The 19,686-nt window shown below is 42.0% G+C and overlaps 2 protein-coding genes across 3 annotated transcripts in view; one reads left to right on the forward strand and one right to left on the reverse strand.

The window, feature by feature from the left end:
• The window catches only part of LOC132990650 (uncharacterized), a 270,244-nt gene that overhangs the window by 63,247 nt on the left and 187,311 nt on the right, over positions 1 to 19,686 (reverse strand). The window lies entirely within an intron of this gene.
• galr1a (galanin receptor 1a) lies at positions 13,764 to 17,812 on the forward strand. The gene is made up of 3 exons (XM_061060395.1): positions 13,764 to 14,516; positions 14,811 to 14,876; positions 17,015 to 17,812. The coding sequence occupies exons 1-3, from the start codon at positions 13,788 to 13,790 to the stop codon at positions 17,366 to 17,368; spliced, it is 1,149 nt and encodes a 382-aa protein (XP_060916378.1). The 5' UTR covers positions 13,764 to 13,787; the 3' UTR covers positions 17,369 to 17,812.

The following is a 19,686-nucleotide window of genomic DNA, read 5'->3' on the forward strand; positions in this document are numbered from 1 at the left end:
TTGGACACCTGAAATCTTCATGTGTTGATGAAGACAACGTGATACAAGCACAAATGTTAGGACACTTGGTTATAGGCTTCTGTTATAATAAGTCTTTGCTGTATGATTTCATAGATCGGTGAATGTGTGGCTGTGAAAATTCTGACGACATTTGCCTTTGAATCACTTCACAACGAGTCCTGGCCGAGTTGTTTCATGGGCAGTGGCTGCAGCAGTCAGAGAACAAAGCCGGATCTGTTGAGGGGTAAGTTGTGTTAGAAAACACCCATGCAGCATCGGAATATTAATATTTCAGAACAGATGCGTTTTTGTTGACGCTTTTTATTTACAGTCAGAAAGCTACTTTGAGATAGGAAAAAAAAAAGATAATTTCTGTTAAACTGAAGGACTCAGGCAGGAGATGGATGTAAATGGCAGCTGGGGAAGATCACTCAGAGGTGGAGGAACAGCTGCAGATGTTTAGAAATTGTTTTTTTTTATCCTGCAGCTTTTAGGATGTAGCATCGATCCTGTGAAGCTATGAGATAAGAGGACATTGAATTTGCGGCAACCTGAAATTTGAGATTTTAGGTTTTGACTGACGGGACATATAGTTTAAAATATACCGAACCAGATACATGTGCTGCGATTACTTTAAGGAAAAAGATGTGAAATTACATTAATCAGGGAAAAAAAACATCTATTTTTTCACTCACAAAGAAAGCAAAGAAGAGGAGAGTAAAATAAAGTGATGATGCTGTATGGATTTGATTCCCAGCAGACAGGGTCCACTTATCTCTGGAAGCAACCATGCAGCTGCATGATCTAACATATATAATGAATAATAATTAACTTGCTTTTGCATTCATGGCCATTCACAGCGGTACAGCATGTGCTAAACATGGACATGAGCTAGAAAACAGAAAATGTCATGCTGTGGTTGGATGAAATATAATTAACGGACATGCTGTGAACAGGAGTAGTCCCTCCTCTGTCATGCTGTAGGATCATCGAGTATCATTACAGGATAATGGTTGTAGAGTCTAATCATGATTCTTTCTTCTTTATCCCCCCCTTCAGTCCCCCCCTGCTGATGTCTGCACAAAATCACTGCAGCTGGATGTATCAGGACTGTACCTTTTCTTTCTCCAGAAGAAGACCCTTTTTGTTTATTGAAGAAACCAACAACATGTGAGAAATGTCAGTGAGGTCATACATCCATGTAGACTTGACGTGCACATGCGCTTTGTCATATCATTGTTTTACAGACAAGGTGTAAGAAGGACGCCGTAGAAGTCAGGGTGTAAGGTTTTCAACATATTCATATTCATGCAAAGTGTGACGCAATGAGGACGGTTTTTACGTTTGTATCAATGCAACATGTAATTCAGCTTCCTCATAATAAACTTCAAACAACCATAAGGAGGATATTTTGCTAGCTTAAAATTCAAGAGTCCTTTTGAAACACTCACTACCACCGAATGTTTCATCTTTTGGCTATCTCATGTGGCTCCAAGTCCAGCACGGAAAGACACGATGATTCCTCGAACAAATGTTGAAACTCGAGGCCTGTATTTGAACTCATCAGCTGAGGAATCCTGAATATGAAAGTGGGTGAAATTTCATCTAAACATGAGCCCCCATTACATTGAAGTCTATGAGCCAACATGGCCGACCAGCTTCCTCTATAAACACTTAGAAACTCAGAGGGAGACATGTTTGTCCACCCTGCTTTGCATACAGAGCTGCGTCTGTTTGTCCTGCAGGGCCGGGCCTCAGCGCAGCACCCACAGGCCTGCAGGAGAGAGAGGGGCAAGGGGACAGGAATTCGGAGAGTGGGCTGACCACACTGCTTGTGCCCTCGTGTCCAGAAGAGTCTTGGATTTGTTCCTGCGGCTGGAAGGTCGAGGCCAAGCGCAGGGGAGACAATAGGGGCCATGCAACAGAGCTGTGGGACACAAACACGGGAGATATCCTTGAACCCCGGCAGGAATGTTGATCAAGACCAAGACGCCCACCCAGGGAGGCAGCTGAATATCTATATGCTGCAGAGACGGCAAGAGAAAGCCGTCCTCTGTTCTCATGCAGAAAATGAACACATCGGACAGTTTTGCCCGTTTTACAGTATCACGTTAAAACTGTTTTGACATGTGCAACCTCTAAACAAGTGCAAATGCAGCCAACGTTAGCACGATGGCAAAGAAGAAAAACATAATACCAGAGAATCCCCTGCATGCTATCCTGCTTGAAGGTTAGAGTATGGCTAACTTCTTGGAAAGTGAAGGGGTTTAAACTACCAGCTTCTACTTGATGCTATTTGATGCGGGTAAAAAAACTATGTTAATTTGAAATTGTAGGTAAATTAGCAATGTAGCATCTGGAATCACAACTTACTGGAAAATATATCCTCTTAATAACATTTTAGCTTTGACAAACTCTCTTTTTCCCCCCACAATGTTTTTACTTTTGCTATAGGACAAGGTCATGTATTAACGATTATTCACGTTATGCTAATTGAGGTTAAAGGGATCGTAAAGTATTTTTGAGATGTGGTTGTATGAGGTATTTGTCAATAATACGTTTATTAGCCACAGGAGATGCCGGTCAGCTCGTCCCCTAAAGTAAAGAAAGACCGGACTGGTTACTAATAAAGAATCTGGGCTATAGTGCTACGCAGATAGGATCCTTTGCACGACATAATGTACTTAATCCTGAGAACAACCAAGCTAAAATAAGACGTCGGGGTAAATGAACGCTACACAGAGAACATTTTCAGTGATTAACTTTTCCGCTTGCAAGCCTACTACTTTGGAATTCCACCTATTCCTCTGTCTGAAGCACACCAATCTATCGATCTATCTGGCTAGCTAGCTGGCCTACTATCTAGCTATCTATAGATATAGCTAGCTACATTGCTATCTGTCTAGCATGTTATCTATCTTACTGTGTTGTTTGATAAACATCCACACACACTTAGATCAGTGCAGTTATATATTTAAAGATGAGTAATCCCACTTTCAAACTTACATTCATGACAGTAAATAAAGTTTGACATTCAAAAACAGAGAGTAGCTTTCTGTTACTGAAGAAGAAACAACTTTAAAACCCTGAACTCTCAGTAAATATCAAACTGCCTTACATAGTTTGTTTGACTGAAGTGTTGAGTTGAATTGCTTTGTTCCACTCGGTTCAAGTTTCCTTCTCTCAAAGCGAGCAGAGATGACAGAGTCAAGACAAAAAAGAGACACTTGACTCTATCTCAGATTGGTTCTTAGGACTTGGCTTTCTGTCAGAGTGAGAAGCCTTTGTGCTGTCGTGTGTCTCTGTCACCCTGGATGACCTCTTCGTGTCTCCGTATTATAGATGACAACATGGCAATGACGCTCAACGGCTGATGTCACCATTGAGTAGAGGATTGAATCTACACTTCCTGCTTTCAATGAAGCTAAATGTTTCTCAGATTTAAAAAAAAAATCCCAACGATGAAAACTGGCACCTTTAAAGCTGTCATGTAATTTCAAACCCTGACGCACTGCTGATCTTCCGAGCCGTTTTTTTTGTGTCTTCATTGTCTTGGAAAATTCCCATTGTTTGTACTAATAGGATCAACTGTAAGATGTGAGTGGTTTCTTTTCCCACAGTGCGTCCTCACAGCGATGCTTTTGGCTGGTAAACAACCCGATGCAAATGTCTCGATGGTCGAAAGCCAACGATTCCATCAACATTTGGCAGGAGACACCGCTCAGAGCTTGTGCATAATGCTATCACTTGTTAAGCATCTCAACAATATCATGCTCTCTTGTTTCAAACCGAGGACCCGGAGGAGAATTCTTAGGCACTGCTGCCTTTAAATAAATTACATGCAAACATGAGATTTTAAATATCAGGAGACGTTAGTGTTGGGGAAATTACTTTGAAGACACATCTCTTAAAGAAGTAAAAAAAACAAAAAACAGTAAATCTACTTAAGATTTTAAAGTTTAAAGTAACAAAGTCACAAGCCAACAAGAAGCCACTGAATCCAGATCATTTGTACAATATAGTTAATAATAGGAATTCTAACATCCTGTGACAGATTGACGATATTCAAACTAATATAAAAAATGAGATTTGAAAAATTGCCCTTATTTATTTTTTAAAGAGGACATATTATCCTCCTTCTCCACCTTTTCAAACAGTCCCCCTGTGGTCTAAATGAAACATCTGTGCTGTGCTTTGGTCAAAATATAACATGAATCAAGCACCAGAGGAGGTTTGTGACCCTGTATAAGCCAGCTCTCTCAGAATGCTCAGTTTTGGTGTGTGTCTCTCTTTAAATGAAATGACCCCCCCCCCCCCCCCCCCCCGAGTTTTCTCGGTAGACATCACTCCACTGTAGAGAGAATAAAAATGGCAGACCTGTGCAAGAGTTTTGTTCTAGGCTGGGGTTGAAGTCTGTGGGTGGAGATACCAGGGGAGGGGAGGGGATTTTCTTTTAACCAGAATCCCACTGTGACATCACAAGGAGAGCACATTTGAAACGGAGCATTTTTCTCTGTGTTGTAAGATTTATGCAGACCACAAACAAAGGACTGGATGGGTTTATTTCACATTTTGTGGGTCGGTAGACACTCAGGTTACCCAAATATATGTTCAAAAACACTCTACAAGTGGATTTTTCATAATATGTCCCCTTTAATAAATAAAATGTGATTGTGTAAATGAAACATCTCGTGTTGGCCTTCAAAGGTAAAAAAAAAATGCAAGAAAAACGTTCATGTCCGTTAATAAATTGCTTCACTGACGGTCTCTGATTATTTGACCATTTTTCCAGTCATTAGATCGTTCCCCTGTTCCGAGTCTTTACATCCACTTTCAGAGAATCATCCTCAAAAGAGAGAAATGAAACGCGCTGTGCCACAAAAGGAGGTCATTTAAAAATAAAGTAAAATAGGGGTCACTGTGTATCTTTCTCCGCGGCCTACTGAAAACTTTCACAACCCTCTCCATAATATAAAATTATGTCACTCTGACAAACACTAGACGGTGCTAAAATATTTCAAAATTTTCAGACATTATTTTACATTTGTTCCTTTCATGTATGTGAATTGAGTTTATTGGAATTAGAGTGTCATTTGTGGGAAACTATTCATATTAAAGTTCTGCTCAACTAGTCAAATATCTCATTTATAACATCACAGTAATTTGTTCTTTCTCTTCTTCTTTATTCTTCTCATGAAGGATAAGCACCTGTGAAATAATCTGCAAATGAGCTAAATATTTCTCTCATCGTCTCTGAAGGACGGTCTTTTGAATATCACTCAACACGTGGCGCCGGCAGAGATTAAAATAATTCACTGTGCTTCATATTCATAAGTCTCACTGATGTGGAAGAAAACGACCTTCACGCACCTGAAAGCTCCTCGGATAAGTGCTGCAGGTGGGCAGGATGTTTAGTGTCCTGTACTTTGTTTCCAGGTTTCTGAATATGTGATCTATTCAGTGTGTTTCAGGTTGTGTGGTAGTGCTCCAAATCGCTCTTTGTCTAAAGACCACTTTTTGAAGGTCTTGGTCTCGTCTCGGAATCGAAAGCATTTTTACTCTGTCTTGTTCTTGGTCTCCAGACGGTCTTGATCCCTAAATGTCTTGGTCTTGGTCTCGACTCGGTCTCGATCCCTAAATGTCTTGGTCTTGTCTTGGTCTCGATCCCTAAATGTCTTGGTCTTGTCTCGGTCTCCCCTTGCCTTGGTCTCGACTCGGTCTCGATCCCTAAATGTCTTGGTCTTGTCTCGGTCTCGATCCCTAAATGTCTTGGTCTTGTCTCGGTCTCCCCCTGTCTTGGTCTTGGTCTCGACTCGGTCTCGCCCTACCTTGGTCTCGACTCGGTCTCGATCCCTAAATGTCTTGGTCTTGTCTCGGTCTCCCCTTGCCTTGGTCTCGACTCGGTCTCGATCCCTAAATGTCTTGGTCTTGTCTCGGTCTCGATCCCTAAATGTCTTGGTCTTGTCTCGGTCTCGATCCCTAAATGTCTTGGTCTTGTCTCGGTCTCCCCGTCTTGGTCTTGGTCTCGACTCGGTCTCGCCCTACCTTGGTCTTGTCTCGGTCTCGATCCCTAAATGTCTTGGTCTTGTCTTGGTCTCCCCTTGCCTTGGTCTCGACTCGGTCTCGATCCCTAAATGTCTTGGTCTTGTCTCGGTCTCGATCCCTAAATGTCTTGATCTTGTCTAGGTCTCCCCCTGTCTTGGTCTCGACTCGGTCTCGCCCTACCTTGGTCTCGACTCGGTCTTGATCCCTGAATGTCTTGGTCTCAACTCGGTCTTGATCCCTAAATGTCTCGGTCTTGTCTCGGTCTCCCCCTGTCTTGGTCTTGGTCTCGACTCGATCTCGCCCTACCTTGGTCTCGACTCGGTCTCGATCCCTGAATGTCTTGGTATTGTCTCGGTCTCGTCCTGTCTTGGTCTTGGTCTCGACTCGGTCTCGATCCCTGAATGTCTTGGTCTTGGTCTTGTCATGGTCTCGATTTCCTGAATGTCTTGGTCTTGTCTTGGTCTCCCCTTGCCTTGGTCTCGACTCGGTCTCGATCCCTAAATGTCTTGGTCTTGTCTCGGTCTCGATTTCCTGAATGTCTTGGTCTTGGTCTTGTCATGGTCTCGATTTCCTGAATGTCTTGGTCTCGACTCGGTCTCGATCCTTAAATGTCTTGGTCTCGTCTCTGTCTCGGAGCACTCTGGTCTGGGGTATGTGTTGGACTCGGTTGGTGTGGTCTTGGATTCAGACACATGTGGGGTGCTCCAGTCTTCAGGAGCAGGACTGAAACATGTCGACAGATGCTTCGCAAACTTCGTGAATGTATCTGTGAAATCTTTTTAGTCTGCTCAGTTTTCCAGTTGTCTTTTTGTAGCAGCATCAACAGATTAGATGAAAACATCCATCAATGTCGTTGTTGGCGTGTCGCTGAAAGCTTCCCACATTCTAACACGTTCATGAGCTTGGCATGGACTGAAACATATTGATGTTTAATAATAATACAACTTGACAACATTTTCTAATTTCATGCCCAAAAACATTTCACAGCTTTTACTCGGAGTGCTGCCGATTATTTTTTCTCAGGCAGGTGTGAAGTGTGGTTACAAGCACTCGGCCAGCCGCCTGCTGTTGTTTTCATTGATTCCAACAGAACAAACATCTGCAGCAGCTTTGTCTTCTTTCATTCTGCAGACAACAAACATAAACAGCATGTCTCTGTGTTTACTGTAAAAATAAGTGGACATTTTGTATAATAGCCTCGAGGCTCTGGAACAATCTGACAGAGGAGAAAAGGTCAGCTGAGTCGCTGATGTGTCTTCTTATAACAGACTCTGATTTAATTGGAGAGCCCTGATTTAAAGTCGGCGTGGAGAGAACAGAAGACTGTGTTATTAACCATTAGGCCACTTTTCAGAGACAGCTCCCTCCAGTTCTTCTAATTTGGACTGCACCCATTTTAAATGCTACATGTCAGAGTTACATTTTGCTCCTTCAAGTTTCGAAATCACTAAAATGTGAGCAGTAATCTCTGCTCTGTGAAGCTGCTGTAGGCGTGCTCGTTAAATATGATGAAACCACGCCCATTCACAGGAAAGACACGCCTCTCTCAACTGTCAAAAACTGCCAGTCAAATTCTGCACATTTTTGGACATCTTTTAAATACTTAATGTAAGAATCGTTAAAGAAGAAAAGGTTTGAGGACTTCTGTGTTATAAAGGTCCATGAATGTCTCATCAAACTGTTTAAAATCAGTTGTGGTTGTTGATTTCAGTCAAGACCTTAGGACCTTATGTTACCGGAACCCACGTGGCTAGAGAGGCTCAACAAGAAACAAACAAACAAACACGGGATCAGAGTTATGATGTCCATAAGAGCCGTATCTTTTTATGTTTAGAGCTCTTCTGAGTTTGCTTTGTCCTCAGATATCCTGGAATATTTAAGATTCAGATTCTTTAAAGTCCCACGAGGGGAAATTTCTTTGCAGCAGGAGCACAAAGAAGACAACAAACACAAGGACAACATCACCTTTAAATCTCGATGAAAACAAAATCAGACAACACAACAAAATATAAAAACAATGACATCACTATCGAGAGCTCGTACCAAAATGGGAATTCCTACCAAGTTAGTAAATTGCAAAGTGGAGGTGTGCAGTTAGAGAGCAACCAAAGGGCTAATGTCTATTTTAATATATGACTTGCAACAGAGACAAATGAGACCTTGAGTCTTTTAGTTTCAGGAGCTCTAAAAAAAGACGACCTGAGGGTAAAAGCTCAAACTCACAGTGAAGAGGGTGATGTGAGCAGACCACTACAGCCTCAGCTCTCCTTAGATCCTGCTTGAGCTGAGGCTGTAGTGTTCTGCTCACATCACCCTCTTCACCCTCTTCTTTATTCATCAATTTAAAAAAAGAAATGTCTTCATCTCTGTAGTAATACGAGGTGAATACTGAACACATCCGACTTCAGGTGTTGGCCAGTGAATCAAATGTAAAGTCTTTGTATCACACGTACAGGTGCATCCTTTACAGGCTGCAGCACCTCATTCAGGTTATCATACTATTTCTGTGTATGGTGAAGTATTTATGTATAATAACTGCTTAGGACAACCTAATCTCATCTCCTGCTCCTTCTTTACGTCGATGTCTGTCTGACAAAGAGCCCTAATATAGGAAACGATCTCAGACAGTCTTTCCGACAATAAATGAACTTTTGTCATAAAAAAACGTCTGAAAGAAACTCTCCAGATCAGACTTGAAACCGGCTCTATGGACACACCAACCTCTGTTTCATTAGCTCTGTGTGTCCTTCACTCTTCCTCCTCTCGTTTCTGAGACGACGCCGCCGACTTTAAAATAGTAAATTTAATTGGTGAACTTCGATATTTAGAGGAGGTAAAGGCCATGTATGAGAAGAGCACTTTCATGTTGGCTCTGGTTGTACTGGGAAGCTCCCACCCGGCCCAGTGCGACTCATGGCTCACTCATATTGTTAACATGGCTGTTGAGGCAAAAGCCCCTCACTCCCTCTGCTGCTGGTGTGAGGAACTGCACTCCCATGAAGTACATTTTGTCTGACTCCGTCCTGCTGTCTCAGTATTACGAGTGTCACTGAGTAGAAAATAGTGATTTTAGATGATGGCATATGAAAAACAATAATTGCAAGCGCAGCCTTTTTACGCTTCTATCTATGCACCGGATGCAATCAAGCTAAATTGTTGGATCCCCTCTGAAGTGTCTCTTTCTGATGATTTTTTAAAGATAGCCTGCATCAGATATCTGAGGCTGCCGGCCATGTTCTGTGTTGAAGAAAAAAAATGTTCAGCATTATGAGGCAAACAATGTGGAAAATAAAATAAAAATGTAAAACAAACAGAACTTTGTATCAAATTATCATCCTCTCTGTCCTTTACGTTTAGAGAAATTATCATAATTTTTGAAGATTTACTCTTTTTCTAAAATGGAAAAAAGAGTGATTCATCCAAAAGGCTGTCTTTGAAGCTGCTGCTCCCGTCTATTGAGCCGGCAGGTTAGGTTCATTTCAAATTATTGGGCTGGATGGATGTGCTGTTTTTTTGTGCTCTCCTATCATGACTCATCGTCATGGTAACAACAGGTCTGACTCAGGTTAGAGCTGAAGAGTAAATCACCTGAGGAAAAAGAAAAAAGAGCGCCAGGGTCCAGAGCAGCTTATTTGTCAGAGCGAGATGCTGCAGGGACTCTGGCTAGTGACGTGATATCACGGTTTCACTTTCAACATGAATGACTGACGCTGAGAAAAAGAAGAGTTCAAACGCAAGCAGGCGCTGATATTAAAGACCTCAGGTGGCGTCTTTGTGATTTCATATTCTGTCAGTTACGCAGAAGCAGACTCTGCGGAGGCCACGCATGCTGTTATTATCTACAGAAGTTAAAACCTTGTGGAGCGCCATATGGCTCTAAAGTGGTTAGGCCACACCCTATTTTGTGGATGCTGTGGTACTCCAAGTGGGCGGCCCCGGGTTCAAGTCCAACCTGTGGCTCCATTCAAATGTCATAGACCATATTCAAACGGCGGCGATGTTGCTGTGACGTCACGCTCAGGATGGGAAGCCCAAATGTCGTTATCGTGTCTTACTGTTATGCTCCAGGTTTAAGACAAGTTAACGCTGGAAATCTGAGCAACTGTTTTTATTTTACACCTTCCAGATCTGTGAGAGACTAAAGAATCTACACAGACAATGAGGAGAGACATTGGCTTAACATTTACATTTGAGAATCAAGGATGCAATCTACGGGGCTGCGTGGTGGTGCAGACATTAGTGCTGTCGCCTCACAGCAAGGAGGTTCCTGGTTTGAATCCCCGTTGGAGAGGAACAATGTGGGTCTCTGTGTGTAGTGTGCACAGGCGTCTCCCCCACAGTCCAAACACACGGTCATTGGTGACTCTAAATTGCCCGTAGGTGTGAATGTGAGTGTGACTGGTTGTCTGTCGCTATGTGTTAGCGCTGTGATTTACTGGTGCACAGAACAGAACAGTGTACACGGCCTCTTGTCCAATGACAGCTGGGATCGACTCCAGCGACCCCGAGCGGGAAAAGCAGTTGAGAGAATGGATGGATACAATTTAAAAGGCATTTACTTTACTCTGATCTAAAAAAAAACATTCTTATTATCCTGGGGTAAAACTTTATTTTGAAGCTTAAAAATGAAAATAAAAGTTTAAAAAAAACAGCTTTCTAACTGTATTAAAACTGAACTGAAAATGAAAACAAAAAAGGCAAAAAGAATTGAACATCGAAAACTATAATAGCCTTTGGTTCAGACGGCGGCCTTTGTGTTTCTGACTTTGATTTTATTACGATTATTCCACACATCAAAGAGGGTTTTGTTCAGAAGGAAAACGTATTTGTTTTCAATGCGAAAGCTACTTCCTTAGCCAGATGTTATCTCAGGATGAAGTGGGAAATGTTCTCTTTGTGGTTGACGATAAACTGAACTTAACGAGTTTTGCAGGTTTCAGGACCACGCGGTAGATAATCTGATGTGTGAGCTGTCCAGGGTGCTGAAATATTCCATCACCACGGAGAGCTCTACGACTGTAACCGGACAGATAACTCCGTCTAATTTTCTTAGACGCTGAAATCACCCTTGCAGGATCTACTGGAATCATTTTTCGTATCTATTTTCAAAATTGGATTCTGTCTCGATGCCTCGACTCAGTTTCCTCCTCCCCCGGCAGAAAACATGGATAACATCTGGGTGGCCGGGAGGTGACGGTCGCCATGGAAACTTCAGGTTGCTTCAGGTCATTAGCGGAGAAGCCAATTACTAAACACATAACATGCTCACTACAAGTGTAATGATTTTAAAAAGTGACATAATGACAGTTATTAATTTCCATAAAGGCTAAGTGGAAGAGTTGGCCACCAATAGGCTAATCAAATCCTTCATCATCATCATCAAAACCTTCACCACCACCATCCATCCTGACGATCATCTTCATCATCAAATCAGTCATTAATCGCCAACATCATCATCATCGTGACCGTCACCGTTATAGTCATAATTGTCACATCATCAAAACCCAAGCTCGTCATCATCATCATCATCATGGTCGTCGTCATGGTCGTCGTGTTGTCATCGTCATCATCACAACCTTCACCCCCAACCATCATCATGATAATCATCTTCCTCACCGTCAGGTCATCATCATCAAAACCTTCACCACCACATCACATCATCATCATCATCACCCCCGCTATCATCATAATTAGTATCATCCACATCCTCCTCCTCATCACCATCACCAGAGCCATCAGTGTAATCATCATAATCATAATTACCATAATCACCATCATCATCAACATCTTTACCATCACCATCATCATCCTCATCAGAAGAAGAAGAAGAGTTAACGTGTTGACTTGTCCTGATTAACCAGAGCAGATTATGAAGCCTCAGAAACAATAGAAGCGCCACATGTGTGGAACCGTTTGAGGACAAACGTCCCCCCCCCCCCCCCCCCCCAGATAACATCATCTGCTCTCAGGTTACATAGCGCCTCCTCGTCCCCCGTCATCATATCCAGATGGTTATCCCCCAAACAGATCTGTGAGCATCCCTCTGTCAGGACTCACATGATCCATTATGATAAAGATCAATAACGCAAACAGAGAGTGAGGACGAGCAATGAAAATAAGAAAAAAACTTTAGTATTTTTTTTTTTATAGTTACATCCTCAGAGAAATAAATCTTAAACATCTCAGGAGAATTAAAGGGTGAATCCACTGGTTCAATTTCGCACTTCCGTATAATTTGGGGATTTGTTAGAGAGCCATTTCAGGTTCATGCACTTTATTTTGATGAAAGCTGCTGTGAGCCTCAGTCAATGATCTTGGCTGTTTCTCGGGGGATGCTGCATTAAGTGCCTTTTGCATTTTCACCGTGTGAGCTAAGCACATTTGTCCTTTTACTGTCTTGCTGCACAACCAATCGCCCTTCTGGGACAAATGAAGTTGAGGTTGAGTTGATGTTCTCGTTCACATTCACGTTCAGGTTGCTTTATTTGTACCTGTAAGTAGATTTGTTTTGCTGCCAGTGAGGTGATGACGTACATCATGACACACTGCTGCAAAAATGTATGATGTAACATTCTCATTCAAGGTTCAAGATTCTAACATTTTTTTATTGTCTATCACATAGTGACAGAAAATGACATTTGGTTGAGGCTCAAGTAACATAAAACAATAACATTCACACCAATAAGACTTGCATAAAGTCAGGTAAAAAGGCATATGCATAGGCATAATGTGGCCTTGTTGGAAATGCTTATTGCAGTGGACATAAAACAACACATTAGAGAAAAGAAGATTTTAAACATACTAAAACGTGGTAAAAAAAAAACAAAAAAAACCTGAATGATTAAAATGAAAGAAAAAGTCGAGGTTCCACCAAGCTCGGGAAAAAAGCAAGTACAGGACCAAAATAAATATTTATGTGCAAATATGACTGCTGCTAGTTTAGCTCAGTGATAGCAACAGGACCAAAACTATTTCTGTGTCTTTGTTCTGCACATTGGGACTAACAAACCATTCAAGGTCCCCAGAGGAGGATTTCTTCGATTAGGGGGGGGATACTTCCTCTTTCATTCTAGCAACGCCATGACGGATTGATAATTAGTTATTATTCCAGAGTTCTTGGTGGCAAACGGGAGGGGGTTTCTGCACATCTGCACATATTCAATAACACCATGTTCAAACATTACTGGGAAATGTATAAAGGTATTCTGGTAAGAACAAAATGTGTAGGCTTATTCTGATAGAATTGTAAAAGAAAAACCTTTAAAGTTCATGTTCATTTTTCAAAGCAACAATTCACTTTTTTTTGGGGGGGGGGGGGGGGGGGGTCTGGCACTGCTTTTACTTCAAAAGCTTTTCAGACATATCGTTTCTATTTCAATCCTCCATTTTCAATGTATTCTTGGTGATCTTTTGCATTTTGTGATTTACTTTGGTTTGAATTCTGTAGACAACTCTGTTAGGTCTGACTGTTGAAGCTTATTATATCATATTCCTGAGTTCCTGCCATTGCTTTGTCTGCCAAAGCACTTTGCAAACATCTGTTTTTAAATGTGCTATATAAATAAATGTATTATTTTTATTATAAGATGATACAATACTGATGTGACAGTGTGCCGGAGGCTGTCTGCTCCCATTCGACTGTAAACAGCAGGACTGTTTTCTCAGACAGGTGGTGAGATCAGACTGGTGACGTTGCCTCTGAAGGCAGGGGGCATATGCAGAGATTCATCCAGCCTTCATTCATGAGAAGAGATCACACGAGGAGGACATCTTTCAGAACAATATGTAACTTTTCTTCAAAAGTAGAATTAAAGATGGAGCCACAGGTGGAAAACCAAAGTCAGCCTTTTAACAACAACACATTGAGGCTGCCGGGTAAACAGATAGACCTGGGGATGGGTGTGGATAACTTTGTCTCTCTCCTCATATTCGGACTTATCTTCATCCTCGGTGTGCTCGGGAACACGTTGGTGATCACCGTGCTGGCCCGGAGCAAACCGGGACAACCACGGAGCACCACCAACATCTTCATCCTGAACCTGAGCGTGGCGGACCTGTCCTACCTCCTCTTCTGCGTCCCCTTCCAGTCCACCATCTACATGCTGCCCACATGGGTGCTGGGAGCCTTCATCTGCAAGTTCATCCACTATTTCTTCACCGTGTCCATGCTGGTCAGCATCTTCACTCTGTCCGCGATGTCCGTGGACCGCTACGTGGCCATCGTGCACGCCAGGAAATCCTCCTTGATCCGGGTGAGGAGGCACGCGTTGCTCGGCGTGGTCCTGATCTGGATCCTGTCTCTGGTGATGGCGGCTCCGGTTGCGCACTACCAGAGCATCGTGGAGAGGGAGGACAACAACACGTTCTGCTGGGAGGTCTGGCCGGACCACCAGAGGAAAGTCTACGTGATGTGCACCTTTGTGTTCGGATACCTCTTGCCCCTCTGTCTGATTTCGATATGCTATGCAAAGGTAGGTGCGCATGGATCAGAGTGGATACATGCGCGTAAAATCTGCAGATTAAACGGGAGAAATTTAGCAGTTTGATCTCTAAGCACAGCAAGTTTAGCAAAAAGCCACTTTATTTTTTCATTGCATTAAATTGCAAATATTCAGCCACAGTGGTTTGGAAAAAAATATTAGTCAAACAGCTGGTATGCGTCGCGCAACGGGGAACAAATATATCGTAACCAATCTCGATTAACAGCGCTGTCTTCATGCCATTCCTTTATCTTCATTTCATGCATCGTTCGTTTCATGTTACAGGTTTTAAAACATCTGCACAAAAAGCTGAAGAATGTCTCCAAAAAATCTGAGCTCTCCAAAAAGAAGGTTGGTGCGAGATGTTTCTTTTTATCTGGCATGTTTGTGTTGCTTGAACCACAAATGCACAATCCTCACTGAGAAATACTGCATTGATGCGTTTGAAGAAAAAAAAACGATATTATAAAATGTACATTGATAACTAATAGCCTACATATTTCTAAGTAATCAGCCAAGGGCGAATATCAGAAATGTCATGGTTAAAGATTCTCAGGTGGGAAATTCTGCTGATTTTCTTTGACATATGAGTTAATGAAATATTTATAGATTTGGTCTGCTGCCGGCACAAAACATATTGGGTGGGAGAAAATAATTTGGAGATGATGAAAACTTGTTTGTTGCAGCCTTTCAGTCCATTCAGTTCTAAATGTGCCTAAGTGGCCTCGAGTGAAAAGCAATATGAGAGGTGGACGTAGCTGCAGGGTGTGTGAAGTGAATCCAATACTGACGCTTAATGAACCTGTATTCATTCGTATGGCCTGCAGGGGGAGATGTGGTCATACTGGTCACTATATGTTTGACACCAGATGTCAAAATTGAAGTCTAATTCTCAGCCGTAGTTTTAAGTCTTTTTAATTCCAGCATGATTTTCATTCTGTAAATGTCGTCTTGTTTTTAAAGTAAAAAAGGACAATAAAGCAGGGATTGCTTTTAGGGCGTGGCTAACTTTGTGATTGACAAGATGCTACCAAGGGACCTGCCTATAAGGATCCATAGAGACAGGGACCCTCACTTCATGAAAATTAATTTGAATATTGTCGTCTAATTTTTGTCTAATATCATTTGTAATCAAAGATATAACGGGGAAGGTTAACGACAGGGGTTGCCGACTGCAGTCTGCATTCCTTTTATTTCAGCCCAGTCACCAATTGAGGTGAATCACTGGGAGAAAAAACACAACTAACAGTTGATAAATCTAGGAAGACGGCCCAGTTCATGTGTACGCTTGGGAAACAATGCTGGTCCATTATTCAGTGATTTCATTTATTTTCTAAGACTGCTTTTTTGAAACCCAATGAACTTGAACTACCGATCTGCCTCGCTAGAAGCTGGTTAGCAAATACTGGTGTATGTTTATACACCAAGCGGCAACCTATTGAAAAATTAAGCCAATGTGCAAGTACGATAAACTGCAGTACCTTCAGTGTCCACTTGAGGCTGGAAGCAAAATGCATGATTACAGGGGTGGCTTGGTTGGCGCGTTATAGCTGTTGACAGGGAAGTTAAAGACCGACCTCAGCTCCACTTCTCTGTTAAGATATTGACTGAAAGTAGGTAGAGACTGCATTTCCAAAATGGCGACTTCCATCATTTGGCTTCAGATCTCTCCTTCAGAAACCAATGGGTGACATCATGAGACTACGTTCATGTTTCATACAGTCTCTGCTTGCCATCAGTGAAGCTGCCCCCTTCTGGCCTTTGGAAAAAATGCAGGTTTAAGACACTTCCACTTTAGGGTCATTGGTACTACATCCATGACTTACACAGTCTATGAAATACGTCCTCGCTACTCTCTAGCTCCCTCACTCCCTCCCAAACCCCCCGACAAAATGCTAAACTCAAGCTAAGCTCACAACCATCAAGCTGACATCACACAGATTATGTCCAGTTCTTATGTACAGTCTTTGCTGAAAAGTCTAGTTGGAAACTAAATTCAGTTTCATATGCGAAAACAACCAAAGTACACTGAATTTAATACATGTTTTGTCATCTTATATTCAAGTATCCACTAGCCGAATGTTTCTCAACTGGTGGGTCGGGACCCAAAAGTGGGTCGCGGAGCCATTTTCAGTGGGTCGCAAATGTGTGCCTGTTTCAAAAAGTCTATTAAGCGTTTTTAAAACATGTTTGTTTCTCTTTTTTTTGTCTTTGTTCTGTCACTTTTTTTACCCTCCGAGGTCCAAACAGTCCAAACATTTTTCATTGAACAAATCTGATTGGTTAAAAAATACCTGAAATTTGGGTCGTGATTTTTCATGAGGGAGTTGGTGGTGAGTCCTGAGGCTAGACCAGTTGAGAACCACTGCACTAGCTTATATTCTCAATGTACTTGTTCACATTACTCATCATTCATCGTCACTCTTCGTCTGTTATAACTAACCTGTTATATAACCCATAATATTCCCACTTCTTATTGTGCTCTATAGACAGCTCAGACGGTCCTGGTGGTGGTCGTGGTCTTCTGCCTGTCTTGGCTGCCTCACCACATCGTCCACCTGTGGGTGGAGTTTGGGTCTTTCCCCCTGAACCAGGCGTCTTTCGTGTTCAGGATGTTGGCTCACTGTCTGGCCTACAGCAACTCCTCCGTCAACCCCGTTATCTACGCCTTCCTGTCGGAGAACTTCAGGAATTCCTACAAGCAGGTTTTCAGGTGTCATATACCCAGGAGGTGTCCTATGAACGACACCAGAGACCTCCGCAGCAGGGCGGAGACGGCACCGTCAACCAACATCAGCGTGAACATCAAAGTTCACGACCCTCAGATCACTAAAACGCTTTGATGTTGCGGGTCATCAGAGCATCAGCGTTTCAGGATTTTGAGGCCAACACTGTACATACCCAGATATGTAAGACTTCAGATTTTTGAGAAACAACGACATGTACAAATCTATCGGTGGACATTTATTTAACACAGTGTGAACAATGGTGAATACATTCTGCCAGAGGTCCATGAAACTCTAATCATCTATCGTGCCAACACATCTCATCAATAAATACTGCCAGAAAAATGCCATATTTAAGCGATGGTCAGACGCTCAGTTTTACTATATGAACATAGTAATTGTCATGTGAAAATATTAAGCTCCTCAGAGGTGCTGCTTGGGGCCCCAGGCCAGTAAGTGGCCCTCGAAGGATGACACATTTAAACTGCAGCAGTGGCTCAAAACGTGCAATTTTTGCAATGACGGTAAGAAACCTCCCTAATGGGGCCCCATCTGGCAGCACTCAGTCTCATGTATTACTCCTGTGAAAACCAAACGCCTTCCAATGAAAGTCACTGAAGGTAAATGAAGAGGAATGATCTGTCTGGGAGTGAAAAAGGAAAGAGGAGGAGCGTCAGGACACTGGCAGACATAATGGTGGTTGGAGGGGCCCCCAATTAATTTTGCCCCAGGGCCCCAACAGACTCTAGGATCGCCACTGAAGCTCCTGAAGATGGACTTCACCTGTACTAAGGTGATTTTTGTAATACGAAAAAACCACCTCCAGTTTCAAACATGAAACTCTACGTCTTTTCTTATTCCCTTAAGGACCCTAAAAAACTGTTTTTCCCATAAAGAGGGAGATCAAACGTCTGCTCTAAATGTTTGGTGTTGTCCGTATGCACATTTGTTGGTTTTATACTTGTGTATATCAGAAACATGACAATAAATATTGAAGCTTTGAAATGACAAGGTAAAACGAGAGGAATATTAGGAGTGAGAAATTGAAAGTGTGCAGGAAAAAAACCTGAAAAGAAGGTATGAAATATTATGTATTAAAGGTCGCCTGTTTGTCTTCAATATAATTTAAATGCACACACACACCTCTGGGTGGATGTTCGTACTCTTGCATAAATACCTCTGAAATAATAAGTGTACAATATGTTTGTAAATCAATGTCTTATACAGAGGAATTAATAAATGATGCTACAGACATATCATGCTTTCACATATTCATGCATGCACATCTGTAACACATGTTCAGCTTTAGTGTGGAGCTGGTTTCTTCTCGTTCTCTGATCGCACAGATAACTTAAGTTTTCTTTCTTGTCCTCACGGTCGATTTGAAATGAAATGAATTTTTACAAAAAAGGTAATACTTCTTGCTCCTCTCCGCAGCGTTTTCCAACCCCTGCAGGCTTTGTTACACGGAACAAAAGCTGATTCTCATCCGATTCATTCTGCTCCAGGAACGAGAGAAAGAGAAGTTCTTTTTCATTCAGACGCGTGAGAAGGAGAGAGATCCTGCAGATAATGTCTGTTGAGCTGCAGGTACAGAAGTGTTAGTGCTTGACTTGCTGAAATGCACAGGCAGGGAAATAACTCAGAAGAAGAAGAAGAAGAAGCTGTGATATTATGAGACTGTCAAGTTCAAGGCTGATGTTATTTAACAGCACAGATCAGTTTGCTTTCAGATCTATCATGACCCGCATCACTAATGTCAGTTTTTGAACGGCAGTTGTCAGGTTTTTGCTCGATGTTAAAATCACTTCAGCTGATTTTTATCGGCTGTTTTTGATCGTTTTTTTTTTTATTCTGTGCTTGAGACATAAAAAAAAGGCAAATCTTCAGTTTTTATCAGAGTTTCTTTTGGGGTTTCTCAGATAAAACAAATCCGTTTGGAATTGTAACACATTCAAATGAACAACTATAGGATGTAAAGGATACCAAAACTACAATATTTGAACAAAGGTTCACCTTCTACTCGTTTGAAGAAACCTCCAGTATCATAGTACAATCAGTAAACATGTAAATCCACTGAAAAACTGGATTTAACAGTTCCTGGTTAGCGTGTAAATCCAGAGGGATTAGAAAAACATGACTAGAGACGTCATGTCTGAGACCTCGTGTTACCTGTGATGGAAGTGTGATCATGTACGTTTGAAATTCAAGATGGAGACAGGCTTATCATCATTCTTATCGGTGACTTAAATCCCAATCTACTCACAATGAATACACACATGTGAAGCCATCTCATGGAACTGAGAAGTCACACCGAGAGGCGGAGGTCAGGCCGAGCGGTTTACTGACAAACAGAAAATCCATGAAATTGCTACCAGCCCGATCAATAGTGATATATATATATAAAAAAAAGATATTTTAATCATTTCCCACAC

This window comes from Labrus mixtus, chromosome 16, assembly GCF_963584025.1.
Source record: "Labrus mixtus chromosome 16, fLabMix1.1, whole genome shotgun sequence".
Classification (NCBI taxonomy): domain Eukaryota; kingdom Metazoa; phylum Chordata; class Actinopteri; order Labriformes; family Labridae; genus Labrus; species Labrus mixtus.